Source organism: Mugil cephalus, chromosome 15 (genome assembly GCF_022458985.1).
Source record: "Mugil cephalus isolate CIBA_MC_2020 chromosome 15, CIBA_Mcephalus_1.1, whole genome shotgun sequence".
Lineage (NCBI taxonomy): Eukaryota > Metazoa > Chordata > Actinopteri > Mugiliformes > Mugilidae > Mugil > Mugil cephalus.
In genome coordinates this window covers 23,964,611-23,978,524 of record NC_061784.1, presented here as the reverse complement: position 1 = coordinate 23,978,524, position 13,914 = coordinate 23,964,611, and the positions used below count along the sequence as shown (strand labels likewise).

Below are 13,914 nucleotides of genomic sequence, written 5' to 3'. Positions count from 1 at the left end.
TAGTATTTATTAAATGAAAAGATGAGTGAGTCGGGAGGAAGCGTGGGCGGGGCATCGATATCGTGGCTCCACGTCTGGACCATAGTGATCAGACTCTGGATCCATAGTCGCACGATAGCGCCGCCCACATCCCCGGGAAATAAGATCGGTTTGACCAGTGAGAGGAAGTCGTGGTGTCCATATTTATATACAGTCTATGTAGAGACGTGTTTAGTCCATATTTATATACAGTCTATGGAGGAGGCGTGTTTAGTCCATATTTATATACGGTCTATGGAGGAGACATGTTTAGTCCATATTTATATACAGTCTATGGAGGAGACGCGTTTAGTCCATATTTATATACAGTTTATGGAGACGTGTTTAGTCCATATTTATATACGGTCTATGGAGGAGACGTGTTTAGTCCATATTTATATACAGTCTATGGAGGAGATGTGTTTAGTCCATCTTTATATACAGTCTATGGAGGAGATGTGTTTAGTCCATCTTTATATACGGTCTATGTAGGAGACGTGTTTAGTCCATATTTATATACAGTCTATGGAGGAGACGTGTTCAGTCCATATTTATATACAGTCTATGGAGGAGACGTGTTCAGTCCATATTTATATACAGTCTATGGAGGAGACGTGTTCAGTCCATATTTATATACAGTCTATGGAGGAGACGTGTTTAGTCCATCTTTATATACAGTCTATGGAGGAGATGTGTTTAGTCCATCTTTATATACGGTCTATGGAGGAGACGTGTTTAGTCCATATTTATATACAGTCATGGAGGAGCGTGTTTAGTCCATCTTTATATAACGTCATGGAGGAGATCGTGTTAGTCCATATTTATATACGGTCTATGGAGGAGACGTGTTTAGTCCAATTGATTACAGTAGGGAAGTCAGCTGTGGTGTTAGTCCATTTTATATATATAGTGGTCTTTCTATGGAGAGAGGAGACGTTTGGGGGTTTTTGTCCATGTTTATATACAGTCTATGAGTTCATCCGACCAAACCTGCATTTTACATAGTGAATTTTTAAGTAGGAACCAAAATGGCGGATGGTGTTTCCTTCAGCTAAATGTTGGGAGTGTTTTCTCAAACCAGAGTCTGTGTCTGATAAACCATATTATAGTGACTCATGTCTCTTCTCTCCTTAGATGAACTCCATCACAAACAATCTCAGCTGCACTGAGACACTTGTTAGAGACCACGCTGTCCTCTTTTAAATCAATGTCCAGGGCTACAAACACAAAGACTGAGCCTTCAGTCATCGTCCTTTAAACACAAGTCCTGACTCTGTTCAGTGCTGCAGGTTATTTTTTCTAAACGACGGAGCAGCTGCACCTGAGCTGATCCCTCCACCCTCTGGATACTACAGATAAACCTCGTCTCTCTTTCTGTCTCGTTTGTCCATTTCATGCTCAGTCTTCTCGGATGAAGCCACTAGTTTTCATTCGTCTCCATTTAAAGCTCTCTCTTGTCCATTTTCTCTCCTGTGACGCGTTAAGTTGATGGGGTTTCTTTATGTGGAGTGATTGTGCTGTAGCAGGTGAATCATCAGAGGAGGTAATCACACGGCTGATTTTTACGGGGTTAAATGGTGCGTTGCATGGCTCGGGTCAAGGTCAAGGGACATGTGGAAGTTATGGGACGTTATATAACACGTAAAGAAATAAAATAATATACAGGAAGCCATGTATCGACCAGAAAACTGATGAAGTTGACTCAAAAAAACACCAGTTTGGTTCCTACCATGAAATCCTACATGAGGTCATGGAGCAATGGGCATCAGGCATCACTGACGGTATTTTATTTTTAAATATATGAACCGAAGTAACATGATGCTGCAGCCGCCATGCTTCCCCATTGTTTATGATGCTCTTTGGTCATGTGCTTTAAATTTTCCACTTTTATTTAACTGGAAATGGACGAATTGTAAATTATCCAAGAAAGTAATAAATAAAATGGGCAGAAATCTCCAGAAACTTGATTATTATCTATCAAATAACAAACGTTTCACCTTTCAGTGGGTCTATTACATCATGTTGTTATTGTCATTACTGGACGGAAATAATACATGAGTCATCTCTACTTGTTGGTCTGTTTCGCTCTGTAACATCTCCACCCAAACACTAGGCGGCGCTGTGTCTTTTTTACGAGTCGGGTTCATTTTTTTCCTGCTTTACTTGCAACAATAGCGACTGAAACTTTTGCTGAAATTTTGCTGAAACTTCTTTGAGGACAAGTCGTGTGAATTTGCGTAGAGACGGTTGAAGCAGCTGGAAACGCTAAAGAAGAAACATGCTTCTACCAAACGGACCAATCACGGCTCTGGAGCTCTGCATCACAGCAACGTGAAATTGGATTTCATGGAGATTTCAAAAAAAGCTGAAGCATCTGATTTTTCTCAGCGCAAATATACACTCGTTTTTGTTTTTGCTTGTGTTGATTTTAATTGAAGTGTTTTTGTTCATTTGTTTGCACAATTAAAATTTAACCTAAATATTAAACAAAAGTAAAAATGTTTTTGCAACAGAATAACTGCAAAAAATCAAACAATGAATCAGCTTCTCATAAAAACACTGAATGCATCTATGTGTATTTGTAACATTAGTCCATAAACGATGGTAAATAAAGAGGCTGATCACTAATAGACTGATCAAAATTAGCATAATTTCCTCATGAACTCTGTGTTCAGCTCCCACCAGCTTCTAGTCCTTGTTTCTTACTATAACCCCCCCATGTTCTCCCCAGTCTGTTGTCATGTGAAATGTAAAACAGGCCCAGCTCTCCGTCCTCTGAGGCACAAAAACAAACATCTTTCTGAAACTCCAGCGTTTTACGCTCAGACTGAGCTCGGTCTCTTTTATCGGGGAAGCAACACGACTGAAAACTAATTAGACAAACCACCAGCTGACCCGTCTCTGCAGAAAGGAAACACCTCAACATGCATCAGCAGTCGTCACGAAGAACAGACGGATTAAAGAAAGCTGTAATCACTGGGGACGGGGACGGGGACGGGCACCTCAACGATAACGTGCTCACGCTAACGGTGCTTATGCTAACGGTAGTAACTGAATTTTTAATTAGCTCAGCCCCCTTAGCTCTATTTATTATTATTATTATTTTATTAAGAACAGTAACGTAGCTACAGAAACGTCAGGATGAAATCAGAGATCAGCACAAATAAATATCTCACATATTCAACTCACTACTGACCACAATATTCACAAATATAAATACAGACGGAAACTCACAGGGAAAAAAGAGACAATGGGACAGATTATAAAATTAATTATGAATTCTAGGGCGTCGTCTAAAATAAAATATAATGTCATTCAAACTGAATGAGTGGGTAACGTTAAGGGTTTGAAGGGTTTGAAGGGAATGTGAATCCGGATCTGCCCAGATATTCAAAAACCATCTGGGGGACGGTTTCAAAATGAGAGGAGTCAATATCAGAAGATTCTCCAAAGGAAGGTTTAGCTTTACTAGAAATACAATATCTATGGGATAATAACCACGACCTTTTCCCGTCTATGTCCATCATCAGATCCATCATCTCCAGTTAAACTAGGAACAACAGATATTTTGAAGATATCAGTGAATATGCTTGTTGCTCTATTGCTGTGATGTCACGTCAGTTTTTCTCCTGCACGGATGGAAGTGAAGCTTCAACACGTCTGAGACCAAACGTTTGTCTAAAGTTTGTCTGGACTTCACCTCTAAAGATGCAACAAGGAGGAAACACCTGGAATTAGATTCAACATCTGACCACACATAGAATTAGCATTAGCATTAGCATAGCATTTTATTAAAAGACCTGACAATATTTTATATTGGTTCATTTAGTTGTATTTATATTATTTAACCTCCTCAGACCCAACCGCTTGTTTAAAATGCAACTTCATTTCTTTAAGATAAGTTTAAGATCTTCAGATATTTGGGATCAGTTGAACCTAAGAAGAATAAACAATCAGCAGCATCGTTGACCTGGACGTAGTTTTTGAAAGAAACCATGTGGACACAGATTATTTCTGTGTAAATTACAATTTAAATCACTAATGTGAAACAAAAATATAAAACTGGAAATGATCAAATCCCAACGTCCTCTAACGAGTACATGTTAATTAAACTATAAAAGTTAATGAGAACAAATAAACAAGTGTCCTGACCCTTCGCTAACGAGACTAAAGTGTCTCCTAATGAGGAAAACAGTTTAAATGAAGCAGAATAAGCTGCAACAAACCTAAAACATCATGTCCTCATATGAGGACGCAGGGTCTCAGGAGGTTAAATTAATATTCTGTTCAACTGGCACGTCACAAAATACGTCAAAAATAAAAAGGCACCGCTTCAAAAGTAACGGTTTGACTCCGGTATCAGATTAAACCTGAGCTACACTCATCTAATTAAACGTCCTTCAGATAAATACTGATTGATTTTCTCGTTACTGCTGCCAGTTCATTAGGGACAAGAGAGAATGAATGATAGATGATCATTTTAGAGGATGGAGTTGTTATTTATTTTAATGAGAAATAATATGATGCTAGGAAAGTTATTTCATTTAAATAATTAAGACAAGTTTCCTCCTCCAGTAAAAACTCCATCAGGTTCTGAGCTCAGAAGCTAAACGACGTTGAACGTGTTTCTGCGAAATGACTGAAAACTCTTGGCGGTAAATCTCATCAGACATTTTTTTTTTTTTTTTGGGCCCCGGAGGAAAATCTCTTTATCAGTATTATTATTCTTTATCATCCACGCCCATTTTGAGCTCACTAAATCCTATCTGCTTCTCCTAAACCCTCCCTCAGGAGATACAAGGAGCCGCGGCAGAGATCAGTTTAAGATAAATCACTGGAAGGTAAAAAAAACCTAATAATAATAATAATAAAATAATGGCTGTGACATCTGGTTCAGTTAAACCAGAAAAGAAAATTCAAAAACCAGAGCTATCATCTGGTTAAAACCATCTTCTCTGGACATATATATACAGGTATTGTTGTATCTATGCTAATTAATAGTAAAATATAATAAAGCATCATCGGGTAAAAGTCTTTATTTGTAGAGTTCATGAAATAAAAGTTTATTTGGTAGAAGTTATGGTTATTATCTGACTTAAGGTTTAATTAACTGGTGGGAAAATAATGAAAAATAATCAGTTTTATGAGAATTAAACTATTAAATAGTTTGTTGGTGTATTTATGTCGGGTGGAGATAAATGAGTCACGGTGGAAAGAGGCCGGTTTGTAAATTCAATTCTAATTTGGGTGCAGAACAAAACAAGGTCAGCACATTGTTCTCTAAAGCAGCCGCACTTCGCTGAACGCTCCCCGGAGCCAGAGTCCATTTATTTCTGACCTCCCTCTGGGTCCACGTCCATTTAAGTCTGCTCCTCCACAGCCGGCCCCCGGTGACTCCCCCTAAATCCCAGATCTGCAGGATGAAGTGTGGGTGATGGGAGAATGATGCAGTCGGCCGTGATGGTGAGCGCGGTGGACAGCAGGCTTCACAAACCTCAGCCAGACAGGCAGCACAGACGAACATTCATCATCACCGGCTCCTAAATTAACTTAGATCATCATCTCAAATAAAAAATAAAACTCACAATACGACTGGATCTCAGGTATTTGAGACTATAAACGTGATAAAAATGAGCTGAACCGTAGCTGCAGAGTTCCTTCCTCACATGAGGAGCTTCCTTGATAGCGTTTCTGGAAAGTCACAGAAAAAGGATTGAACGACCTCCTGCAGCACGACGCACTGTCACAACAATCACACGTTGAGTTTACGACGGGAGAACAACTCCTGACAGCCTGAAACTACGTCCGAACCCCAGACTCACTACAACAACCACACAGGAAATACAAATAAAACATTAATTAACTTCTGAAACCACTGGGTCGGATTCATGCAGACACAATGTGCACGTCCGAATAGAACGTCTGTCCGACTTCTACAGAAAATAAACACACAAACAAGAGAGACCTGAGCCGGGCTAAGCTAAAGCTAACCAGTGTAGAGTATTACAGACACGACTAAAAAAACATGAAGAACATCCTTCAAGTCTAAAAGGAGTCAAGTAGATATCAGCTCATAGGATCCTCCTCAGGACCACGTGTCCACGGATGCTCTGCAATCTTTGGTTGATTAGACATTTTTTATATATATTTACATTTCTTTAAACACATATTAGCATGACTCCAACATATTTCAGTAGAGATGATGTAAAGCTTCATACTGGATGCAACATGATGATAATAATGTATATTTATAAATAGCGCTGGTTTAATATAGAACATATACAGTAGGTAGAAGGTCTCTACTTCTGACCTCTGGTCATAACGCATGTGATGTGACATGTTTGTGTTTAAATTCTCTTGTGTCCCAGAGACGTTGTTTCATGTGAAATGTCTGAAATTGATTCTCTTTGCTCAGTTTTTGGTCTTTTTTAGCTACTAAACGCTCCATGTTATTCACAAGCACATTTAGCTTTTCAGAGATTGTTAAAAGATTGATTAAAACATAAAAACATATACCACATAGCTGCTCCATATACACTCTATACTGGTACTGAACCAAAACAAAGGGACAAAAACAGGCTGAGACGTGGTTTTTGAACCAATCAGAGAGTAAATTCATGACTAATCTTCTGGTTTCATGGATAAAAGTCATTACAGGATTCAACCAACACATTTATTCAGACGAACCAACGTAACTTCTTCTTATTTTTAACTGTGTTCCAGCTTTGATTCCTCCAGAACAATAAAAACACTTAGATTCTAGAAACTTCAGAGTCTTGACTTTAAAAAGAGACTAAAACCATGAACGAGCTCCAACATGTTCATGAACATCAGTCAGTTCAGTGTAAATGAAGCTGTGAAACATCTAAATAAATAGTGAAGCGTTGGAGCTGTTTGTGTTGAGTGTCTGTGGACTTACAGGCGTAGGTCATAGCGAAGCTGCTTCCCGTGTCCACCATGTCCACCTGAGGGACCAGTTTGGGGACGTCCTGGTGCTGAGCCAGAGCGAATCGAAACACCTCGTACTCATGGGAGCCGGTGGGGAAGAGGCCTCCTGTTTGACAAAAACACCACAAAAACCTGCTGAAACATGAAGTGAACCACGATGGAACGATGGAGAATCACTGCAGGTTAAACCGTCGCTTTTCTACAAAGACACCAACACGTTTTCTACATTTCAGCTTTAAGTTCTACTGGAGGTCTGATAATCACTGGTCTCAGTTCACCTTTAATTCATTCACTGGAAAAACATTCTCCTCCTGCTCCTCCTGCTGCTCCTCCTCCTCCCCCTCCTCCTCCTCCTCCTCCTCCTCCTCCTCTTCCTCCTCCTCCTCCTCTTCCTCCTCTTCCTCCTCCCTCCTCCGCTCTCCTCCCCCTCTCCTCTCCTCCCTCCTCCCCTCTCCTCCTCCTCCTCCTCCTCCTCACTCCTCCTCCTCCTCCTCCTCCTCTTCCTCCTCTCCTCTCCTCTTCCTCTCCTCCTCCTTCCTCTTTCTTCTCTCTCCTCTCTCTCCCCCCTCCCTCTCCTCTCTCCTCCCTCTCTCTCCTCCTTCTCCTCTTCTCCCCCCCCCCCTCCTCTCCTCCTCTCCTCCTCTCCCCTCCCCTCCCTTCCCCCCCTCCTCTCCTCCCCCCCTCCTCCCTCTCCTCTCTCTCGCCCTCCCCCTTCTCTCCTCCCCTCTCCTTCCTCTCTTCCTCTCCTCTCCCCCTCTCCTCTCCTTTCCTCTCCCTGGTGAGTATCTGCTGCTTCCAGATGTTCCCACAGATGTTCCAGTTTAAACTACAACTCAGCACCAATTCATAAATACAATTATTAAAACGTCCTCAAACTCCTCGTTAGATGTTCTGTCGCTTTTCTTTTAAAACTTCACTATTGTACTAAAGTTATTACTATTATCATTGTTACTGAAACCATTAGTTATGTTATTGAGCTAAATATAATGTAAATTACTAGAAAGATAAAAGTTGTTATGTAATGTGTTCTGGTTACTTCTGATTGTTGTTGGTTTGATTTATTTTGTTTGTGTTTTTCTTTTTAGTATCTCATATATCAGACTTCAACGGGAGGTCCGCGACCCCTAGGGGCTCTGTGGAGGTACTGCAGGGCGGTCGCAAAACCTTTGGTTGATCAGACATTTTTTATATATTTACACCTTTTCCATCAGAAATTTAAATTTGTCGTCAGCTCACATGAAATTATTAATGTATATTATAAAGTAGCTGCGATTTCTTGTCGTCTTTGTTCACCTGTTCTACATTTAATAGATTTAATTTTACCTTTTGTTTTTCCTTTGTCTTGTTTATTAATGAATCTCTCATTTACACATGAACTTATTTGTCTCTGTCTTGTAAACGTCTTCATTTATACCGTGACCTGGATTATTGAACCTTCATCACGTCCTCGTTAATATGTTAATTATATTTTGTGCTATGAATCTAAAGAAGCTGCAGGAACCTGAATCAACCACTTGCAGCTCGAAGCTGTAAAGTTTATAAGTCACGTAAAGTCGGATCCAAACGTATCAGAATCAGAATGAACCGATTCTTCTGCATCGACTGGATCAGATCCAACCTCTGTGTCGCTGTATCATGGTGCAAATACATCAATATAAATATAAATATGGAGCTGAAGTCTCGACAGTCTCCCTTTGACAAACAGAATTAGGAAACTTTTAGCTCCGAGCTTTCATCTGTGCTGTGTGAGGTTCGTCCCTGACGCCGGTGACTGTGTCTCTGCAGTAATTACCGCTGAGAGCCTCTTCTCTCTTCTCTCTGCTCTCGCTGGAGCCATTTTCCACTCGACATCGCGCTTCACGGGGTCGAGGACACGAGCATCACCTGAAAACTTCAGCCCCGACCCTCGTCTGCTCCTCCACGCTCAAATGTTTTAGCATTTTCTCTCTTTTGCTGCAGGAAGTTTTTCGTTTCAAGGAGGTAAAGTGATTCTGTTTGGTCTGGAAGTGGCTGAGAACTTATTTCTGCTGAGTGTTAACTTCCTCCCTCAGTAACAGTAACATCACGCATCACTTTCACCTTCACAAAGTCACGTCTCTGCCTTCACTTCTTCTTTGTACTGGACCAGTTTCTCATCAGACTCACTTACTTCTGTGCATTTGGGTGTTAGACCTCTACGTCTCGTACTCTTATCAGAGTAAAACCGATGCTGTATCCAGAGTTTAAAGGGAGGAAGTTATCCAGAGTTATCCAGAGGAAACCGATGTTCATGTCTCCGGGTCGGTCTTTAAGTCCAGATAAATGCAGGTTCGTCCGTGAGAGTCTGGACCAGTGGGGCGGATGATTCACATTAAAAAAAGTTTTTGGGAGCGAAGCAGCAGCTGCAGCTTCCTGATCCAAACCACTGAGCAAAGTAAAAGGGTCCAGATTAGAGCGGATTCACTGATCGCTTTATTGAACCCAGGTCAAGGTTTTCACTCGCAAAATCTACTGGTCAGAAACACGAGAAACAGCTGCATTATGTGCATCACTGACATCAACTCTGAGCTTTATTATTGCACTGTGTTCCACTTTATTGTTGATTTTTTGGGGCAGATTATATAAGATTATTCTTCAGATTATTCATGTTTGAAAACGTTTGTGTTTTTAATAATTGAATAAAATAAAAGTAATAATAAAATAAAGAATATTCAAAGAATTTGTCCTCAGATCACGTCCTACCTCCTAAACACGTTCACTGATAAATAAGAGGAACCAGGACGACGTGTGACGTCTTCAAATATAATAATAATCTGTAATTTCAAAGTAAAGCACCAGTTTCACAATAAAACAATGAAACGTGACGTCGAACTGAAAGAAAACCGCGGTCAGACGTCGCTGCAGATTCATTTGGCCACTTCATTAGATACACGAGCAAACAAACAAATCTTCATGGTTTCACGAAACGTTCAGAGCTGCTGTTCCTAATATTTTGACATTTAATTCAGTCTGCATCACAAACCACGTCCTCTGAAGTGATCACACAGCTGAGCGTCCCTAATAAAGTGGCATTACATTTAGGAGCTGTGTTAACTTTGTAGGAGACGTGTTTCTAATCCAGAACATGTTTCATCTCATTCAGTTCTGTTCTATCTACAGACTCTTGCCAGTTCATTAGGTACACGAGTGAATGCATCCTAATATAAATCCCTCTTCATGACACAGAGACAACCAAAGACTTTTTACAAACTTGTATTATTATTATTTTTTTACTTCAGTCTTCTGGTACAATCATTTAATAATAATGTAATAAATATAATTTAATAAAGTCCTTATCTCATAAAATGATGAACTGACCTGAAGAGACAACAGAGCTACGAGAAAAAAATAAATTAAATAAAATAATGAAGAAAAAAAATGCACAAAAATGGTTTAATAAGGAGGAGACCTTGGGTGTTTCTTTTTGATTTAATTTAATTTAATTTATTTTTCATCTTTCCTTCTCTGTTTTGAATGTGTGTCTAAAGTAAATTGTTTTTTTCTGTGGCAACTGAAAATAAGATAAAATAAACATTTCATTCTGCTCTCAGAGGAAAATGTTACGAACCATGAATTCATCTTTGTTTTGGTTCCAGCTTCAGGGACAAACAAGACGAAACTGAATGAGACGATTATCAGCAGGTGTGAGATCTGAACACAAAACAGCCTGAACAAATACTTTCAATGATTTTATTTTATACATAACGCCCTGAGACCCTGTGTCCTCATATGGGGGCATGAGGTTTGTAGCAGCTTCTCATTCTGCTTCACTTAAACCTGTTGTCCTCATAAGTGGACGGTCCAGTCTGCCATCTAGTGGCGGCAACGGGTCAAACACTAGTTTGATATGACGCATAATTTAACACATTCTGTCAAAAGTAATGAGCTACAACGTCGCTAATTAGCAAGTACTCGTTTGAGGATGTTGGGATTTCATTGATTGTAATCCTGTTTTTTCCTCAAGAATGTTCAGGAATTTAAATAAATTGTTTTATATTTTGTTACACACTGGTGACTTTACTGTATTATGTAGCGAAATAATCCCTGTGTCCACATATGAGGACATTTATTTTTTATCTTCTTCCTGTTCAAAGACGATTCTTAGTTGTTGTACTTCAACGTCAAATGTAGAACAAACAAAAGCTCATGTCTCAGTTAAAACATCGTCAGTAGAAACATCGAGAATCAGTTAAATAGATGAAGAATTATTTACAGATTAATCGTCACGATGCTGAAGACAAAATCCACTCTGACATCTTCATATTTCTGTCACAAACCAACGTATGAAAGGATTATCTGATGAGATTATCTCATCTGACTGGACGTTCTGGTCAGATTATCGGTTTAATCTGCTGTGATAATCTGATTATTGGATCCGATTATCTGTGATCAGGCAGTTGTGATAATCTGATTATTTATATTCTGAATATCTGATCAGATTATCTGATATTATGTGATATTTTATCCGATGATCTGATCAGATTATCAGATTATCTGAAATGAACTGATCTGATTGTCCTTGTAGGTTCTGAATGTATTTGATCTGATCTTTATCTGATTTTTTTCTGCTGTGATAATCTGATTATTGGATCAGATTATCTGTGATCATCATGTAATTTTAGGTTCTGAATATCTGATCAGATTATCTGACGTGAATATTTAATCTGATCAGATTATGTTTTTGTTTTTTTCTTGTGTGATAATCTGATGTTTGTAGGTTTTTGCTGATTATCTGAGATTATCTGGTCGGATTATTTCCTGTGATTATCTCATCTGACTTTAGCTCCAGGGGGAAGAAAAACATAATAGATAAATATCTTTTTTGGTATTTTCTTAATCGTAATGGTTTGTTGCTGGAGCTGTTGTGCATCTGGGGGTTTTAAACCATCATCCTCGTATCCACATCGCTGCTGCGCGTCGTTGTGTGTTTTTTTTAGAGCTGTGTGCTGCAGGAATATTAAACTGCAGGAGACACCGAGGACTGTAAGTCATGAATGTATGAATATTAACACAGTGTAAAGCACAGAGGGAACCCCGGCCACAGGCAACAACAGCAGGAACAAAGCTTCACTTTACTGAAATAATGAAATAATAATAATGTGTCGTTGTTGAGTTTGAACGTGGTGCGTCACTGAGTCTGTGAATTAAATTATATTTAGAATAATAACAACAATAATAAAATGATGAATTCTGTCCACTCACCTATGTTGATGTTACTTGGGAAACTTGTGCCGCTGCACAGTCCGATCATCATCATCTTTATCATCATCATCATCAGCACCGGAGGCGGCAGCCGGAGCAGGAGGACCGGGGAGACCGGGGGGACCGGGGGCACCGGGGGGCTCTGCGGCCGCATGTTTCCTCCAGCAGGCGCGGAACGACCGGCGGAATCCCATTCACTCCGGGGCCGGCACAGGTGCACCGCTGCCCGGCTACTGACTCCCACATCCACCGGGGGGAGGAAGAGGAAGAGGAAGAGGAGGCGGCTGCTTCATCCAGGACCAGAACCCGGAGCTCGGAGTCAAACATCCAGGACCAGAACCCGGAGCTACGAGCTCAACGACTCCGAGTCTCAGAGTGATGAGACTGGTCCTCACCCCCTCTCTCTACTCTCTCTCTACCTCACCCCCCCGTCTCTCTCTCTCTCCATCTTCCTCTCCCCCTCCTCCTGAATCAGTTTCCCTCTTTTCCTTCTTCCCTTCCCTTAGTTCTCTCTCCTCCTCCCTCTGTATCTCTACATCTTTCTCATTTATCTCAGGACACATTAGTTTTAGTCGTGATGCGTTCACAGTCCAGTGGATTCAATTTTTATTCAGATAAAAAACTTTGTGCAAACATAGAATCACTGTTGCTGTTTATTTGTCTGTTCATCCTCTGCATTTCTTCCACCAGCTTCTGTTCCTCATCACAAACGACACCTTCAGGACTTTCAGATGTTCTGGACCAATCACTGAGACGCGATGAAACGTCTTCAGCCATTGTTTCAGATGAAGAAATCAACTGAATCTCTTTTCTTTCCGTTTCCGTCTTCAGATGAAATAACAGGGTTTATGTTTGGGTGCAATACTCCTCCGAGCCACAGGAGGGCAGCCAGGCGGTGTTTGCGCTGGAGGTGTTTTACGTTGGACGCTGATGGGGAAGAAAAAACATTTTTAACTGTACGCGAATCCTGGTTTATGTTATTTTCGGCAAATTTATTGTAAGTAACTTGTAATTTAATGAATCAAAGTACGTCAGGAAATAAAGCACATGGTGGAAAAATAGAAAGACTGCATTCGTTTTATTCGCCATGCGTCCAAACAACAGGCCCATTATCAGCCAGTAGTGGCTCAGTACAGGACACAGGAACCTTCTTAATGTGAAGCATAAAACTGCAGCATCTAAAAGATTTAATTCTTAACTTTGTTCATATTTTATGCACGTTTTATTCATTCTCTTTGTGTTGAAACCACTGGTAGCTGTGGTGTTAGTGACTTGCTTTACTTGGATTTTCATGCATCCTCTTCACAAAGACCTGAATCTCAAAGCAGCTGAGAAGCTTTAGGATTCTCATCATGACCTGAGTCTGTTGGACCGAGTCGTCTGTTGCCAGTGGACGTGGTCGGGCTTCATCTTCTGCAGATCATTAATGGTTGCACCAAATGTTGCTGCGTTTTGTGCATTTTGTGTTGAGATATTTTTCCATGCAGTGATAAAACGCAGCAACATTTGGTCCAATAAACTCAGGTCACGATGAGAATCCTAAAGCTCCTCTAGTCTGAGATCTCAGCAGATCTTTCTTTGGCTGAGGAAGGTTGTGCATGAAAATCCAAGTAAATCAAATCACTTAAAGGCACTAGAGTCTAAGTTTGAACTGCAGCAGATCGTTTTGGACAAAAGGACAAAGGTGGACGCAACCACAAGGACATGAAGTCAAAGTAAGAAAAGACA

At 40.2% G+C, this 13,914-nt stretch overlaps 1 protein-coding gene across 4 annotated transcripts in view; it reads right to left on the bottom strand.

Annotated features, from left to right (window-relative positions):
• Positions 1 to 12,630, bottom strand: part of LOC125021657 (glutamate receptor 1-like) — a 67,703-nt gene extending 55,073 nt beyond the window's left edge. Inside the window, exons 1-2 of one of the 4 annotated variants that reach the window (XR_007114359.1) lie at positions 12,187 to 12,629; positions 6,938 to 7,072 (exon numbers count right to left, since the gene is read on the bottom strand). Coding sequence is in view for 3 of the 4 variants with exons in the window: in XM_047607782.1 (XP_047463738.1) it covers positions 6,938 to 7,072; positions 12,187 to 12,340 (289 nt within the window). In the remaining variant the exon portion in view is untranslated. Of the gene's footprint in view, positions 1 to 6,937; positions 7,073 to 12,186 lie in introns of all 4 variants that reach the window. The other 3 variants (XM_047607782.1, XM_047607781.1, XM_047607780.1) reach the window with 3 other exon arrangements.
• Positions 12,631 to 13,914: the final 1,284 nt, after the last annotated feature.